This window comes from Sciurus vulgaris, assembly GCF_902686455.1.
Source record: "Sciurus vulgaris genome assembly, chromosome: 3".
Lineage (NCBI taxonomy): Eukaryota > Metazoa > Chordata > Mammalia > Rodentia > Sciuridae > Sciurus > Sciurus vulgaris.
Genome location: NC_136463.1, coordinates 160,247,460 through 160,266,536, shown reverse-complemented (window position 1 = coordinate 160,266,536; position 19,077 = coordinate 160,247,460). Strand labels below are relative to the sequence as shown.

Genomic DNA, 19,077 nt, shown 5'->3' with positions numbered 1-19,077 from the left:
CAATACCTCTGTGTCCTCAGAAATATTCTTAATATTCTTTTAGATCCAAATATCATTTGAATAGCATATTTACAGCTGGGTAAAAAGCATTCCACAGTTATTAGAACTATGCGTTCTTTCAAGAGGTGATTTATCAAGCTTATTATATATGAGCCTTGGTCCAGGTGCTGGAGACACAGTGGGCATGCATGCTTCTTGCTCACAAAGAGTTTGCCGTCCAGAAAGGGACAGATGAGCCATCAGCAGTTATGTTAAATTGTAGTTGAACACAGGAGAGGGAAGTGGGCCTGGAGCCCGAGGAAGGGCTCATTGTCCATGAGTGAAATGCATCATAGGTAAGAAAGAACAGGTTCCACAGTTTCAAACAAATTTAGGGAGCTTCATGTGCAGGTCTAGAATACTGATCTAGGTACTGCCCCAACATACAAGGCTAAAACTTGATCCCAAATATGTCTGACTGTGACATCTGTGCTTTTTCCATCATATGTCATTTCTTTCTCTCTACTTGTGGTCTCCAAATCTTTTTGCAGCACACCCGCTAAAATTAATTTGAAAAAATTATGTGCTTCTATCTTGAAAGCAGTTTCCACTAAAAGTGCTTGTTTGAACTGTCCCTTTATTTGCTCCCTTGGGACTTTTTGTACTTGAAGCAGACTCTAACCAGCCATGGTTGGATTAGGATGGAAAAAAGAAATGCCTTTCTTTGTTAAATGGGGGAAGGACTGTTGTGACAGGGAGGATGGCAGAACTCTGGCCTCCTGCACATCCAGGCAGGGAGGCTGAAGATCCCTAACTCTAACCCTGTTTGTTGCTCCATACCAGCCTCCCCTTCATTCAAAAGATAATGCTAGCAGTTTTACCTCCTGATAGCATTCTTCTCAAACACAAATACCTACCGCTTTTTAGCCTAAATAAGAAAAGTCTCAAATCCAAATTACAAGATTTTAAATACAATAGGAAGATCCTGAATTGCAAGACTGCTTCACTTAAACCTAATCCAGCATTTACCCTCCTGAAGAAGGACAAGGAAAACACAGGGATAGGAGAGATAAACACTCTGTTACAATGACTAAATCCCACATCCAAAAGAAGTAGCAACACATGCCCTCCTTGAGAATAAGAAATAAGGGCTCTAACTTTTGTGAATTATAAATCAGAATAGACTAATCAGAATAGACTGCACTGAGATATAAAGGAAAACAAAGAATATACAAGCAAAGAAGTTACATAAATCCACAAAGTGACCCAGGACTTACTTTTTTTTTCAAGTCCCTAAATTGCCACCTCTGCAGCTTTCTTTGCAACATCCCTACATATCACTGATCCTCTCTTGTTATTAAGAACACCCTCCTGATGCTGCTAAGGAGTTCATCCTGCTTTTAGCATTTCTATGAAGGTGCCATTCCTGAATTTTGAAATGCTTCAAAATCACAAGTACATAAACACTTCATCTCAAAACACTCAGCATGTGTCTTAATATGGGACTTGAAAGATCAGCAGCCATCATAAATCAGTTCCAGCCTTTCTGTCCTGATCCATTTGGCTTTGTTGGTTTTTTTCATGTGACATACAAGTTGTCTGCAGTATGGGAAATACAACACTTTAAGACTTTATGACCCCTGATAACCTTTAAGACTATATTCAGATGGAGGTCTCCTCTAAGATTTTACTGAACATTGAGTTTGGTATCTTCTATATAGTATGCATTCCATAAACACTTATTATGTGATTCAGCTCATTCAAGTACATCTAAATTTGTAATTTTAAATAAACTAATTAATTAAGGGAATTTCAAATATTCCCAAAGATGAAGAAGCATATCAAAAACCTGAAGTAACACTGCAGCTTAATATATAAGGTTGGAAGAACTGACCTACCGGTTAAGGTATTAGGAGCATGGCCTGACTAGTCAGACTAGCAATATTTGCTTGCCCTTGGAATGGCATCAGAGGTGGAGTTCTTCCTGTGCTTTAGAGGGGCATCTACAGCTCAGTGGTTATTCTCGTAAAAGGGTTCATTGTTTTTTAAAATACCAGGGTTCAAAGGTGCAGAATGAGCATTGCTTGTCAGTTTTCCTTTATGTACAAAAGTTGATCATTCCCTCTCCTCCTCTGAGAAATAAGGATGGCATGCAGAACCTTGAACTTATTAACACCAGATTCTTCTTACCAGTTGAGTTAACTTACCGTACCACCACATCCAGTCTGTACACATTTAAATAGTGTTTCCCATATCAGTTGGCCTCATAGAAAAGTTCATAGCAGGTGAGTTTCTAACAGAGCTTATCTTTTTGTTCATGTTTAAAATCTATTTTGTCACATTAGCTTACAGAAAAAGAAGGCCTCCTAAGGAACTTCATCCAGGCCCCATTGCTTTCATTCATCTGGCCAAATTCCAGAACTGTCCAGTTTGCTCTGAAGAACATGGAGACTCCTCCCACCAAACTTGACCTTTTGAATTGGTCTTTGTCATTTTTCATTTCATTGCAATCCATACAGTCCTGCCCCTGAGGACCTAGACTTGTTGGGGCACAGACATTATTCTTTGCATTGGCACTTTCTGCCCTTCTTTAAGCTTCATGTACACACGAAGCCTCAAATACCTGATTGTAGTGAAACCTTATAAAGGTTTGTTTAAAAAGAAAGAACCTGCTTTATTGTACAGAGTGTTGAATTACTTCTTCCCATAGAAAACACTGAGATACATGATTTTTCTTAGCATAACTTAAATAGTCCATTAAGAGCAATGTTTCCTGTTTTCCTTTGATTTGTCCATGTTAGCACAGCACATGGAGAATGCTCCATGGAGGCTGAATGTGGAAATGGTTTTGCCTAAAATTGTCACTTACTTATGTTTCTAAAAAAAAAAACAATAAGCCCAGATTTGCCAGCAACCTTATAAAGACTCATCCATTTTTCCGGGGAGCCAGTTGTAATATGCCACTTTCTGAAAGAGCATTTTATAGTAAGTTTTTAGGCACTTTTGGGGGGAGAAGGAGTGCAGGTGGAACAAAACTTCAGCAGAGAAGGAGAGGGAAGTTCTATCCAGAAGCTAGTTTTTCCCCTGGGCTTCCTATTTGTTCAGCCTTCGATTTTGTGAGACCTTGGACAAATAGACTGAATACCTGGATTATGCCCCCATCTGGACTGAGATACACAAGCATTACATACCCTGTCCTCACTAATCAGCCTGACACATTCCTTTGTTGGTAAATGGTTCCAAAACAAACACTGTCAGTGCACCTAATTAGCAGGTTTGTGGGCTGTGCTTGGCAGTCTTGTTACATCCTGTTCAACAATTGAAGACAACAGCTTTGGCTAGGTCAGGCTTACTGGAGGGAAAAGCTTCCCCCAATGTATATACTCTTTTAATGATATTTCCTTTCTATGGCTTTTCTTGGGAAGCAGCCACTCAGTGAGTATTGTAATGGGGTGGGGGGAATCTTCAAAACAGCTAAAGGACATTTGGACTCCTCTTCATAGGTCCTTTTTTCTATGGAAGCACTCACTTCCATTAACTTCCATCTGCTTATTGTTCTTTTCTCTTTCTCTCCTCGCCACACCCCCAGGAGAAGAGAAGGAGATTGGAGAAGAAGAGGGTTTTGAGGAATTTTCTCATTGGGCCTCTAGCATCCATGGTGTAGGACAGGCTCCTGCCTGTGATTTAGCATCACCCACATTCAAGGTGGAAGGGACTGTGGAAACATCTAGACATTTTGGGAAGAGCAAAACCAAAGCCCAGAAAACTCACATGGCAGAAACAGGGCCACGACAAACCAAGATGGGATTCCACTCTTCTTAGACCATATGACTGCCCACTCTTAAATGTATTTGTTGTATCGGTGAAGGTTTTCTTTGAAAATGCTTCAACGCAATGCTGGTTTTTAACTTTGGTCAAAGAGTAACTTGGTTAATAGTATTTCGCCTTGGCCTGGTGGCTCCTATATTCACATGTCAGAATGTTTCAGATTGTTGCTAACACAGACTAGACATTTGAGAAACTCTTAGGGCTGACCTGACCCTTTATGCCATTAAGCTAGTTGATAAATATGGTGCATTTATAAACACAGTCCTAGCTGCTGAGGCTACCATTGTGTTTAGAGGCCATTTGGTCATTTTAGTAGACAGCTCTCATCTCCACCAAGTTATGTTTCTTACCAAGCTTCCAGTTAGGTGTCTGGTTAATATTGTGTTAATCATGTTATCTTCAAGCATTCCAGAAACCTAATTTTTTTTATTGTGTAGAGGGAGAAGTGTTCTTCATTGTTTGACTCATATTTTAACTTTCTAACTATAAAATTAATTGACATTCACTATAAAAACTTGGAAAGTACACAAAAATATGAAGAAATTCTCCATAATTTATTCTTTTTCTGCATATATGCATACATATATGAAACAAATGATATAGAATTTGACCCAGGAAAATAACCATATTTACTCTACAAGCTTTTATTGATGGGTACTTTTTTAGGAAAAAATTTTAATTGTCTCTAAAATCATTAAGATTTATTTTATGAATAGAGACAAACTAGTGCATGGAAAGGTCACTGGAAAAGGGATAAAGAAGCCTAAATGTATTCCTACCTCTCCCACTAACTTGCCATGTGACCTTTGACAAACCACCACCTCTATGTGCCTACTTACCAGACATATTGCATTGTTTTAAGCTCTTATTGACAAAAGATGTAAGAGCTTTGCTTCAACTCCATAGCTTAGCATTTTTCATTTATCTGGTAGTTCGTCATGATGTTTTCATGAAATTGACTGATTTTAATACTGTTTATCCAAGGGGATTAAGATATAAATTCTGATTGCCGTTCAGGCTACCAGTTTGAAAGATCATAAGCTCCATGAAGAAATAGACTTTTTTGCCAAATGTGGTAGCACATGCCCATAATCCCAGTACCTCTGGAGGCTTAGGTAGGAGGATCACAAATTTGAAGCCAGCCTCAGCAACTTTGAGAGGCCCTAAGGCTGAAACCCTTTCTCAAAATAAAAAATAAAAAGGGCTGGGGTGGGTTCAGTGGTTAAGCACCCCTGGGTTCAATCCCTGGTACCAAAAAAAAAAAAGAAAAAAGAAAAATTCCTTTATTTGCTTTATTTTAATTGTGCAAATCTGTAGTTGTTAACATAATTTATTTCAAATGACTTTCGAACTGATTTCAGGGAAATTTTTACTTAAGTAGACATTACCAAGATATGAGTGATTTATTGAGTGATGGCTAACATTATATCATATGTCAGGAGAATATGTGTTTTACTGGGCCAATGGAAACTTTAATGTCAGGAGAGAGACAATATCAAAAATTTGAGCTTTGGGCTGGAGATATGGCTCAGTGGCAGAGAACTTGCCTTAGCATGTGTGAGGCACTGGGTTCAGTTTTCAGCACCACATAAAATACATAAAATAAGGTCCATCTACAACTAAAAAAAATTTAAAAAGAATTTTTGAACTTTGCTGTTTAGATAATTTAATTTACAAAACATCTTTTAGGTTGCTTTTTAGTATATACTTTCTTCTTCCCTGTGAGACTGTAAATAAGTAACCTGAATACACAATAGAGAAAAGAAGAAGTATTTACCTTTCCATACAAAAATGTTGACTTTTCAGACTGAGCAGCATGTTCTGCAATGAACTGTTTTATGCTTTAGAATTATAAAAGGTACAATAGCATCTTGGTTTTGTCAGTATATATTTATGACATTTTGAGACTTTTTCCATACAACTAATTTTAGGAATTCAATAGTATTATGTCATTAAAATTGTCTTTAAAAATATTTTTTGTTTTAATGTCAGCATCTAATACCTATTATCATCTCTTTATTAGGCACCTTCGGTTTTCTGAATAATCACCCAAAAGTGTTAAAGCAGGAAGGATCTTCACAAGAGATCTACAACTACTATTAATAATTGTCATTCAGGCCAGGCATAGTGGCGCACACCTGTAATCCCAGCTACTTGGGAAACTGAGGCAAAAGGATCACAAGTTCTAGGCCAACCTTGGCAATTTAGCAAGGCACTGTCTCAAAAAAGAGGAGGGAGCAGTAGTTCCGTGGTAGAGCACCCCTTGGTTTAATCCCCAGTACTACAAAAAATAATAATTATCATTCATTTCCTGATGCTTTCAAACTACTTATTACAGAGACAAAGGCACAGTTCATAAATGTTCACACTCTGTATAAAAGTTGTTGTTTGAACTGAATCCAGGGTATAGAAGCTCTGAAGAGCTGGAGGGAACATAGCACATTTGCCGGGATCTCCCACCTCCATTGAAGCTAAAGGCCCCCTCTGAACCACAACTGTAGCTACTGAGATTCCCCTCCTGAATCTCAGTGCAGTGCCCTTTCTGCCTTAACCTATTGCCAGAACACTAGCCCTGAAATTTGGAGGTCTCACAAACCATCCCAAAGGACAAAAGACTCTACCTTTTGTAGAGCCTCACTTATTTTTGGCATGGTTGTTTGAACCCACCACCACAATTAACAGGAAGAATGTTCACCACCACAATTAACAGGAAGAATGTTCAGTTTGATTAGAAATTGGAAAAGATAGTATTAAAAGAAGTAATTTGTGTGAAAAACAGAAATGTGGGAATTGTCTTTTTTTAGAGCCAATAACATAATAGACAAATTTGCTAATAATGACCCTGCAGCTGGCCTGAAACCTGCCTTGGAAACTGGAAACCATTAACTTGAACAAATTTCACTTAAACTAAAAGATCTAGTTTGACCTTGACAGCTGGGAAGGTGAAGTATGACTAAGCCTTTCTTCAAAAAAGGAATTTGCATGCCCTTTTTTTCTAGAAAGGAAACCTTTAATGGTAGAGGAAAAGGAAATTTATTGAATTAAAATACTTGGCGGGAAGGCAGCTTACAATCAGTGATTGGAAAGAAAATCCTCCAAATCTAGAATGAAGAGACAAATTCCTTGGCAGCTGGGAAAACTCAAAGAGTCTGGAGTGAGCAGAGGCTGGGATGGGGAGCGAGGCCTGAGGCAGCCTCTAGAGAGCAAACATGGCGTTCACCAGCCCTAAGAGAAGGCAGCAGCTTAGAGATTGGGAGAGACATGATGCATATGGATGTATCAGAATTTCAGCCAGAAAGGGACTTCCTTCCTCAGCTTTCTTGAGAGCATATTTAAGGTGGGCTGTTTAAAAGCAAAGAATCTAGTCAGAGTCTAGCCTTGGAAGGCGCCTAAGGGTAGTATTGAGCCTTTGTCCCAGGCTAAGCCCACCTGAAAGTGTCTCACCTCAGTTTTCCTCACAGAGAGATTTGCAGCTCTTGCTCAGGCCACCCACCACCCCGAGACAAAGAGTCTAGGTTTTGGGTAGCACAGCTTGCTGCTGCCACCTGAGCTAAAGGCTTCCCCCATTGAGGACTGTGTTGTTCCTGTTGAGATTCTTTTGCTGAGCACCAATAGTCTAAAACACATTGAGTGTTAGAAAACTGTAATGCTATCTTGTTAAGAAAGCTGCCTTGGGCTGGGGCGGCAGCTCCAGAGTAGAGCACTTGCCTGGTGCAGGTGAGGCCCTGGGTTCCATCCCCAGCACCACCAAAAAAGGAGAGAATTGTCTTGGTGACAGAAGGCAAATAAGGGAATAATCTAAAATAATGACAAAATACTTCGAGTCTTTTATTTGACTGCCTTTCTCCTAAAATTTGTATTAATGACCAATAACTTATTCCTAAGCAATTAATCATGCAGTTCATAAAATTAGGCTTGTTTTCTGGACTTTTGCATTTTCTAATGTACCCATGCTTGAAAAGTGCTTTTTATTTTGGCTCTACTAAATACCTTAGTACTTTGAGGAACTCAAATGTAATATGTAAATAACAGTGAGTCCCATTCAGTATCTTAGATTAATTATTAGAAATATTATAAATTATCTCTTTTAAAAAGGCATACTTCAAAACCTTGACAGTTAAATTTCTCAGTTTTACATTTTAAAAGGTAGCCAAGTGATACAATAGTAGTACATATATAAACTAAGATTATTTGTTTTAATCTATATTTGTCTAATAATAGTCTCATATTCAGTTACCCGTGCCTTAGATGTAGCAAGACATTTCTAAACATCCATGGGTTCTAAGGCATTTCGAACCACTTTAGGAATTTTTTACAGCAAACCATTGCCCTTATTTATAGTTCTTTATGGCTACAATTATAATAAATTCTAGCTTTTCCAGCAATGGTAGAAAATATTTAAATCTTCCTATAGGTCCTTTACTTTCTCTAATAGTAAACAGGTTTTCCTGAAGTACTCCCAAGAAAAGGTGGGTATTTGTTTCTTGCAAATGATAGTAACTGCCAGGTGAACCTTAAAATAAAAACTTAGCAGTTTCAGAAATGTCAGTGGTTTCCCTTTCCCCCAAACACCTAGTTTGTTCAGTTCAAATCTATTATGATTTTGTACACATACTGGAGGATGACTGAGAAGTCCTGTCATCACCCACAGACTAGCAGGAAGCATTTTTTAAGCATTTGCACAAAAGATGACAGTTAATGACCCCAGTAGGAAAGCAAAATTAGCAAATAAATTAATTAACCCTTGTTTGCCTTCTATTTTGAAGCCAGATTTTAAGTAAAGCTTTTGTCAAAGGTATTAGCTGAGCTTGGTTTACAAACTCAAAGTCCAAGACCTGTGAAAGCCAAATGCTTTATGGGCTGCAGTCAGGAATAACCCCTCCTTAAATTGCCTCAGACCTAAAGGGCAGATAAAAAGATTATTGCGGGACATACCAATTGTCCTTCCCAGATTTCAGGCTTAGCAGGTCTTTAGGTATGTGTTGAATGACTTAAAGGACCATGTAACTAGTACCAGGAGAAGGAGAGCCAGATTTCAAATCAGAAGACAGAAATCAAGTCCAAAGTTGTTCACCCAGGCATTCACTCTGGGACCAGACCGGTCAGTGGTTATTGTTTGATATCCTATCTACTTACTTGCAGACAGACTTGTTAAAAATGGAAAACAAATAATACCTAGCTCAGAAAGCTGTTGTAGGGATTTAAAAGATAATGATTTATGTAAAAAACAGAGACAAATGGCCAGGCAGATGTTACCTAATTTGAATTTCTAATTTTGATCTTTTTGTATTTGTATTTGCCATTCAAAACTAATGAAATAGCTTTACAAACTAGCACATAGGTATCTAAATTTGCCAGACTTAGCCAAAGAAGCTGAATCTTTTCCAGTCTCATACAATTCCAGTCAAACCGTGTAGATACATTCTTAGTCCTCCCACCCCCACCTCCTGCACTTAGCCAAAGTGTAGAGGGGTGCATCTACCATGAATAATCCCCCAAATGTAATATACGCAAATGTAGTCTGTTTTCCCCTTTGTGTGGCTCCACAACCTGTAATCCAAGATTTCTAGACCTCTTGTTCCCTTCTTTCCCAACCCTCCTATTTTCCCTAAGGTTGTTGCCCTGTGGAGCAAAACGAAGGGGTATTTGGAGAGTCCAGATTTCTGGTCAGCCTGGAGCAAGCCTTTCATGGAGGTAGCACTCCAGGAAGCTGCAGTGAAACCTTGGACTTCCCCCCGCAAGGTCCCCAGTACCCTAACCACAATCAGTTTCTTGCTGGCATTTATGTTAATCTTTCATTATTTTAATCTTCCTACTCTTCCAAAGAGAATAGCTCTATTAAATCATATTAAATCTTATCATTTGTTTAAATCATTTTAATTTTTTACCTAAGAATGTTTAGTAACATGTTCTGTGTATTTTTCCAAAGTGTATATAAATGTGTACATAGCACATATGTACACGCATAGGCTCATCCCATACATGACACTAGCTGATTTCCTATCCAGCGAAATTACAAATTGTTTGCTTGTGTGTATTTACTTACACAGTAACAGCAAAAAGCACCAGCCCCAAACATTAAAATAACTAGGCCCCAATCACTACCTCCCCTAACTAAGACATTTAAGTAATCATCTTGGTTTCTTGGAAAAGCCAATAATAGCTAGTGGCCATATGGGCGCCTTCCATAGTAACTCCACACAAAACCGCACTCGCAAGCCTGATAACGTGCACTTATTTCTGCACCCCACCCTATTCACTGTGGCCTCTGCAAAGTGGAAATCAGCCAAAGCTCAGCCCTGCTCTACAGGCCTGTCCTTTGCTTGTCAAAAATCTAACCAAACTGAAGCCTGAATTTCAATCCAAGTGAAAAATCTGAGGCCGTTGCCTGGGCCAAAAATAAAAACGCAGCAGGAGGAGAACCCAATAAGAACAGAGCAGAAGCATGTCAGTGACCTCAGCTCTGGGGAGAAGACTTTAGCAGTTTCCTGTGACCTCCCTGTGTGCAACTAGAATCTGGAAGGGTGCAGACAAAGCCATCGGGCCTGTCTCTAATTGGTCTCATATCATCAGCATTCCAGAACAGGAAACTGTCTGCAGCCAGGAATTCTTGCTTCTTTGCCATAGTATTTGAGATGCAAACCTTTTTCCCCTGCATATATTTAGTTCTATAGTTTGTAGTGGGTCCATTTTCCTGAATTTGATGCCATAATAAGGACATCATGTCTGTTCTATCTCTTGGTGATGAACTACCAGGTTTCTAGGTTGTGAACTTCTGCCTCACTTGCCATGGGTCAGTAAGTTAATTTTTAGGTCAAAGACTGTCATTCATACACACATACATATGCACACTCACACAACCCCATATTTAATAATCCTATTTTTTTCCCTTGAGTTAAGTGAGTACACACTTAACTGGGCTGGGAGAAGGCTTAAAAAAATTCTCAATGTTTGACTGAAATTTTATGAGAAAGGGGCAGTGTCAGCTCCTTTTGACCAAACTTCTGATAGTCAGAGCTGTATATACTAATTTATATATGCTATTTTATAACTCGATTAATGCAAATAAATAAAATAGTGCATCATAACTGTAAGGCACCATCTCATTTCATCCCAGCTTCTCAATTTGAGACTTTCTAAGGAGGAGGCAGGAAAGTCACAGTCACATTCATTAATCCACAGACCTTAGAGCAAGAAAATTTGGGGAGAGGAAGGTGCTACTGAGAGTCATTTTTTGGTTTGTTTTTGGATTTGTTTTGTTTTGTTTTTTCCCCTACCCAAAACCTGCAAGGTAGAAGGACACTTAGATATCATCTAACCCAACCTTGTTTACTTCTGTAGAGCCTAAGGCTTAAAGATGAAGTAATTCACCTGAGGTCCCCATGACACCAGAGCCAACCTGGGCAATGGCCTTGGACTCCTCACTCCAGTAGAGCTCTCCCCTGTGCAGCAAGCAGCCTAGTGAATGTTCTACCAGGCTCTTTTTCATTACAGGAATTACTGAAACCAACTGCCTCCCAGTTGCACATTAGCAATCTATTATATAAAGCAAATGCAAAAATTTTTTACTTAGATTTGCCAGGTGGTCTGAGAAGGGCATGAAGATGCAGAAAATGCTGCAGAGAATCAGTCCAGAGAGTCTTGGCCAAAGAACAAATAAATACACTGAGGACCAACCATAGCCATGACCTTTATGTAGAATTGAAAGGTCCAAGTGAGTTAAGGAGTTACTGAGCAATGTACAGCATTTGTTGTGGGTATGATTGACTTCTTAAAAGATGTTCTAAATTTTAGAAGCCACAGATAGTTAATGCTAGTGAGTTTCAGGTATTTTAATCAAATGATGTGTTTTAAATAGATACTTGTGAAAGTTATAAGTGTACTACACTAGACCATTTTGGTTGGTAAAATGTGTATATTCAGAGGGAGGAAAGATTCTGTTCAAGCCCCCCTTGGGCACCCCCTGGTGATGCCTTTTCCAGATAGATTGGGTCATTGGCTCTCAACAGGGATGATTTTGTTCCCCAGGGGCATTTGGTGGTGTCTGGAGACTTTGCTGGTTGTCACAACTTGCAATGGGAGAGGCTGCTCCTTGCATCTGGAGGGTCAAGGCCAGGGATACTGCTTAACATTCAGTGATGCGCAGGCCAGCCCCTCACATCCAAGAACCATCTGATTCAAAAGGTCTATAACACTGAGGTTGAGAGTTCTAGATTAAGTGGAAGCAATGGATATGCTCATGAAAAAAGTGGAAAACCCTATGACTAACTTTAGTCAATAGCAAACATGTCTCCCTGCAGTCGCACCCCCCCCCACCCCCCCACCCCCCGTGCCACTAGGAGGGGAGGACATAGGGCTTTGTTCTCTGGGGTGGACAGCAGCAGCCAGAAAGCAACAAAGCCACCTACTGCTGGGGTGATGAATCAGACGCGAAGATTCGGCTTTCATTGGATATATGGTCAGAAACACCAAAGAGCTATTTCTCTTTCATTAGCTATTGCAGTTTCAGCAGAGATGATTACATTGGTAAGATTGGCCTTATTCGAAAGACGTGTTCCTGAAAAGTTGTGTGTTAAGTCATAGTTTAAATACAGTCAGGAAACAGTAAACACTCAGAAGCCAGTAAATTTTTTTATTCTTTTTTTCTTTTTCTTTTTTTTTTTTTGGGGGGGGGGGGAGGAGTGCAGAGGGAGAATACTGGGGATTGAACCCAGGGCACTTTACTGCTGAGCCACATCCCCAGGCCTTTTTATTTTTATTTGAGACAGGATCTCACTAAGTTGCTGAGGGTCTCACTAAGTTGCTGAGGCTGGTCTCGAACTTGCCATCCTCTTGTCTCAGCCTCCCAAATCACTGGGATTACAGGTGTGTGCCACAGCCCCCTGCTGCCAGGGAATCTTTTTCAAGTAAAAACAAAAATCCCTAAGTCCTGTTGTCTAAGAGGACCACACCTATAAATTGCATTTTTAATGTAATTGCTTTCTTTTTCTTGCATGTTATATATAACATGCAAGAAAAAGAAAATGTATATATATATATATATATATATATATATATTTTTTTTTTTTTTTTTTAATGGAGCTCCATAAATTTTATGTCAGAGAGTGGTTTCTTTCTCCTTTCTTTTCCTGCCCTTTTTCTTTTCCTTTGGAAAGAAAATCAGGGGTTGAAGAGGGATTAACTGTAGATTCTCTGAATTAGGGGAGGTCATTGATTAATCTACCCGTACTACAGTCGAAAAGATGCCTACTGGGTTACAAATTGTTAGAAAATTGAACTTGGTTCTATTTTGAAATCATTAATTTTTTTATCTCACCCTTTTTTCAGTTACTGACCTTTGGCTAGAAAGAGCAGGTGCACTCAGTCCCTCCATAACCCTACAGGTATTTTCGCACCAGAAATATCCAATAACACTCCATGTCTTCACTCACCAGGGCCTGGGATCAGCAGAGAGAAGGGAGCGGCACTGAAGGGACCCAGCGCTTTCTCCTCATCAGTCACTGCCCCAGGGCCACATCCCTGGGTGTATAAATCCCCAAATTACCCAGCAGGAAGAAAGGAGGAAATTTATTTGATAATTAGTGTCACTTTAGTGATAGGCGGTTACAGAGGTGTGACCTAGTGGGGACAAAGCCACTGCCATTGAGAAGGGGCTGGCCCAGAGGAGGGACACAGGAGACCTGGGTCTGACCTTCATCTCCATGGACAGGAGGGAGGGGGCAGAGGAGAGGGAGAGACTAGAGGTGACCCTGCCATGTCTAGTACACCACCAGTGTCAAAGAGGTCACCTGTGAGGGGTGATGTCACACATCATTTGTGTGGCCTTCCATATATTTGCTCATTTTAACCTCACAACAACCCAGTGAGTAGGAAGAAAGTCACCATGAGCAGCATGTTACAAAGACCAAGGAAGTAATAACTTACCACCCAGCTACAAAGAGAGATCTGTGACACACAGGTATCCTGACTCACAGGGCGTTCCCTGCGGGAGGAGCGTGCGCTCACTCCAGTGGCCGGTAAGCAGCTTGGTGCTCAGTGGGAGACAGCTGGACTGCCAGGAGCCCTGGGTTCCAGTCACAGCTGTCTTCAACTGTGTCCCCAGGAGGCAATGACTAACTCTTGGAATCTCAGTTTTGTAATCTATGAAATGAGGAGGTTGGTTGAGATGTCCTTAGTCACATAGGTGAAGATAGTCCCTGCACTGAAATCAATGCAGTCAGGCTGCAGTGGTGCCCCACAGAAAGGCAGCAGGCAGCCTGCCAGGCACACAGGAAGGAGCAGTTCCAGCTTGCCCTGCACTGGGGACTGTGCTGAGCACCTTCGCCATGATCTCATCTGGGCACTCAGCATCTCAACAAGTGGATGCTAGTGTTCCCTCCATTTAGCAGATGAAGAGACTGATGCCTGGCAGGTGAAGTAACTTGCTCACGGGCGTTGTTTAGTCTGCTCAGACTACCACACCAAAAACCTCAGACCGGGCGGCTTAACCAACAGAAGTGGATTTCTCACAGATCTGGAGGCTGGAAAGTTCAGATTTGGTGCTGGCAGGATTGGTTTCTAGTGAGACTACTCTTCCTGGCTTGCAGATGGCCACTTTCTTGCTGTGTCCTCACGTGGCCTTTCCTCTGAGGCACAGGGAGAGGGAGTTGAGAGCAGGCCTTCTGATGTCTCTTCTAAGGTTCTATGCCTGTTGGATCAGGGCCCCACCCTGATGTCATTTATACTAGTACTGCCTAAACACACCGTCTCCAAATGCAGTTGCACTGGGGGCTGAGCAGTATGGACAACAGCGGGACACACCTCAGTCTAGCAATCAGCCAGCCAGTGGGAAGCGACTTGTGGATCCTTGCCTACAATTCCCTTGACTTGGAAAGCTGAGCTGGGGTGAGGACCTCAGGATGCTGTGAAGCCCCTCTCTGCTGTCTCTCAGCCGAACCTCTTCCTAATGTCTCCTGCCAAGGGACTACCTCCTTTCCTGGGCATGAGGTTGGACAGGAATCCCAGAAGGTACCAGGGACAAGTTGGTGGCAGACTAGGGAATAGTGCCCCCCAGATCCTGAGCAGGTGCCCAGGACTGAAATTAGAGGTCCTGTGGGAAAAACCAAAGAAGGCTGAGGTAGAGTCCAGAGGAAGGGTTCCTCAAATCCCTCTCTAAGCCCAGTCCAGTGCTGGACCCTCCCTGGATGCTGCTGACGGAACAGAATAATGTAGATAATTCCAGGGCCTCCTAGGACGAGGTGAAAGTTGCTTGTCCCTCGTGTGGAGGCTGAGAACTCGATCCACATCAGCAAGCCACTCACTGGAGCAGCCATAGTTGAGCTTGTCAGTCATTATTAAAAACGTTGCAGTAAAAACAAGCTATTCAGACTCCTGTGCAGGCTTCCACTAGGCCAAACAACAGACGCGTCATCCACCTGGAATGTCTCCCCTCATAAATTACAGTATCTGTCCCGTCACTGGGGAAAAGAACACATTTTCTTCCCACTCTCTCAGACTTCCTTGTTCATACTTATGTTATCGGGGTAGACTTTATAAAGTGGGAAGCTTTTCCTAATCTTTAAAAAAAATTCACAAAGAGTAATAGACCCCAGGACATCATTCAGAGAATGGAAACATGTCATTTTACCTTCTCAAACTGTCAAATCAAGGCAGCAAGTTAACAGAGGACCACTTAGCTCATTGAAACCAAAGTAGAAAGCTGTGTCCTCACGAGGGGTGCTCGGCCTGCTGCGAGGTGTGGGTGTTCCTGGTTATGGAGGCAGTTCTTCTCGTTTTCTGTCACTTTACCGAGAATCACTACCCACCCTTCTTCCTCGGTGGAGAGGGAACAGGTGCATAGAGCTTCCAGTGCTGCCCCTGCCACTGTGATCACATGGTCACTGGACTGCTGTGCCTCCCTCCATCTCTCTTCTGCGGGCAGGGATGTCCAGGATAGTAGAGGTGTCTCCATCTGCTCCCTGAGTCCCCACACCTCGGCATGTCGTCGTCTTCAATCTCGCACATCATATCCCTGGTTGGCTTTTGCAGGTGTGAAAGCTGTGGAGCCGTCTTCCATTCTGAATGCAAAGAAAAGTCTGTCCCCTGCCCCAGGTGTGTCCGGAGAGAGCTGCAGAAGAAGCAGAAGTCCTTCTGGCGGCGGCTGAACGTGGATGAGAGCCTGGAGGAGGCATGCACTATGTTCGAGCTGTCCTACCAGAACACCTGACCGGAAGTCCAGGCCCACCCTGCCATGACCTGACCCAGAGGCTTCCGAGGGGACACCCACGCCCCTGTGAGGAAGAGCATCCTCTTCGGCTAGATGTAGATGTATATATGTTTATTTATTTATATGCACATGCGTGTGTCCTGTGTATGTGTAAATCATTGTCTTAACAGGTCCACAGAGCCACTGTGGCTGAAAACCTGCTGACTGCTGAGTTACACTTGGCCATGAATTTCAGCTGCTTGCTCCCAGCAAAACTTGGTTTACACAAGGCTGTTCAGTTCTGACTTTTTATTTTTTTGTAATTGTTTCTTTCTTCTTTTTCTGTTTTGGCTCTGAGGACCATTTTGTTACACAAGACATGGGAAGAAACATTTCCTACAGAGCAACAGAACTTGGGGTATTTTTATGAGTTATTTATTTTTAGCCTTCACCTAGGCCAAGGGAATTGAGGCAGGCACCATCATGCTCTGTTTCATAAGGAAATCTCCAAGATGCAGGAATGTTCCTGGAGCCTTCCAGGACCAGTGTCCTGGGCAGAGGTGGGGATCATGCAGGCAGAGCCGCACAGCAGGATGCTGGGAGTGCATGTTCCCTCGGGCAGAAAGTGAAGTCCTAACTCAGGAGGAAACCTGGTTCTGGTTTTGAAGAAATTCTCAGAAAGTTCTTTCCTGAGAAAAGAGGAGACCTCTGTGACCAATAACCGTATATTGGTCTGTTTGCTACTACAAGTCCCAATGCCCTCCTCATGATGTGACTCTCCACCATATTTGCCAAATGTGGCTCTCTTAAAACAGTTTTTCAAGGGTGTTGTGGGTGATAGTTATGACTTTTTCATGGTGCTGGCTGTAGAAAATGTCCTAGAATCTTCATTAAAGACATTGGAGCCTAGACTCGTAGGTGGGGTACATGGTACGTGTCTGGGAGGAGATGAGCTTCAGTTTCTTTTCACAGAGTCCTGTGTGGGCAGTACCTACCCAGCCCTTTGAAATGCTTTATTTCTCAATGTCCACTGCACTTTCATTTTGATCTTTGTTGATTTAACCACTCTTGCTTTCTACATTTTTTTAATTGTTTAAGAAATCAGAGTTATCATTTTGAAAAACATCTACTTTAAACTATTAAGAAAATATCAACTTATAAATAGAATTAGTGAATCAAATCTAATATTATTTAAATAAGTAGATATACACATATATAATTGTCACCTTAAAGTAAAGCAAAAGTGCTAATATAAATAATATATACCAATAAGAACTATAACCACTTGCTTAGCTGTTTGGCAAGGTGGTAGCCTCCCACTGCAGCGCCCTTGTAAGGGCCAGCATAGCAGTCACCGTGACCAACGGCAGGTAGGATGGCACTGGAAACAGGACCGCTCCCGTTCCTTCTACGCTGACTCTTTCTCAAACAGGAAAATAAGCTTATAATGGAACAATTCTCAGTCTTCTTTATGAGAAGATTCTGAATCTTTGGCGCTGAGCAGATGTTGTCCACGCATATGCCTTCATGGTCTGGTCACTTCACTGTTGCAATCTGGGGAGTCAGTGACTTACGAGGTCCTTGGTACACCCAGCCCCACACCTTGCTCCGTCCAGAGGCCAGCTCATGATACTTCCGTCCATTGAGAGGCATTTCAGACTGACGTTTGTGCAGTTAGCTGTAGCATTTCACCTCCCAACCCAGGCCAGTCCCTTTGGTGTCAGACCACACATTTCAACTTAATAGTTCAGCACCACACATGCATTTATGTTCTGGTTACACAGCAGCTGTAACCAAGGCATGAAACTTGTTAAAGGCCAGAGCCCTATTCACAAGACACCTCATGGTGCCTTTTACTCTTAGGAAAGTCGGTTGATTCCCCCCAACACACACACACACACACACACACACACACACACACTGTAGTTATAGAGAATGTTGCACACAAAAGAAAAAGGGTGGAAAGTCTCAGACACTTGGCAACAGGCAAGCAAATTTGATCATCTCCTTTCCTCCTCCCCTCTGTGAAATACAGTATTTATATTTTCCAGCCTCAGAGAAGATAGCAGAACATGATCTTTCACAAGAGAATTATAGACCTGCTTATTATAAAACAGATGTGCTCCCCTGGCAAAGTGCCTTCTCCTCCGCCCCCAGCTCCCTGTCACTGTAGCTTACTTTTGCCTTTGCTGTAATTGATGTATCTGTGATTCCAACCGTCAGCGAGGCCCTTCTCAGCACACTTGCGATTGGAGACGGGAAGCATGACGCCCCTCCCCAACATCTTCACTCTGTGTTCAGAATTTCCTGGCCCAGGTACCCAGGGTCAGACCTGACAAGAGTTAAGGGTGACATTCGGATCCCTGCTCTAAACACCTTTGTGTTTTCACTAGTGCCCATTTAGAGGGCTCTGCTAAATATTAGCAGTCCCTGGGAACAACTAAGACTTTTCCACCCCCATCATATTCTGCTTATTTTCAAAAGGGAAAAAAAATAAATATGCTATCGCCATCAGCTACCCAGAACTGGAACTCTGTCCCTGCGGCTTCTGTTTTCTCTCCTTTTTGTACAACCATGACAGCCTTGTCCATGCCAGCCACAGGCCTACAACAACACTCTGCCACCACCGCCAAAATCTGATAGGACAGAGTGGAGCCAGCTTAGGAGTAGGTCTGCCATGAAAATTCAAAATTGCTATTTTCAGCCCAGAACGCCTTAGAGTGTATGAACGCCCTTACTGTTTTCAGCCTGAACAAATTCCTTGGTGCAATGTTAGATAATTGTTCCACTGCTTAGAAACTATCAAAAAAAAAAAAAAAAAAAGGCAAGTCTGTGGATTACCAATTCCCTAAGACCATACCAATACCTGCTTTTCCTCGTGTTCCATTTTTCATCCCATGATAAATGTACTGCACGTAAAGCATAGAGAGAATGGCCAATTAATCTTCTGGAGCTGGCGGCCAAGTTCAGGGAACTGCTTTTCACTGAGAGGCCCATTCCCTGGTGTATCACTTGAGGAAATCCCTCCTACCAGTGCCAGAAACTCATGTGTGAGACCGTCTAAACCTGGTGAAATGTTGGCATCC

General features: G+C 41.8%; 1 protein-coding gene across 3 annotated transcripts in view; it reads left to right on the top strand.

Moving 5' to 3' along the window:
* Window positions 1–16,140, top strand: part of PLEKHM3 (pleckstrin homology domain containing M3) — a 162,700-nt gene extending 146,560 nt beyond the window's left edge. The window contains exon 8 of one of the 3 annotated variants that reach the window (XM_079130585.1): window positions 15,835–16,140. In XM_079130585.1, coding sequence (XP_078986711.1) covers window positions 15,835–16,012 — 178 coding nt within the window. In that variant the 3' untranslated portion in view covers window positions 16,013–16,140. Of the gene's footprint in view, window positions 1–2,324; window positions 6,496–15,834 lie in introns of those variants that run through there. The other 2 variants (XM_079130586.1, XM_079130587.1) reach the window with 2 other exon arrangements.
* Window positions 16,141–19,077: the final 2,937 nt, after the last annotated feature.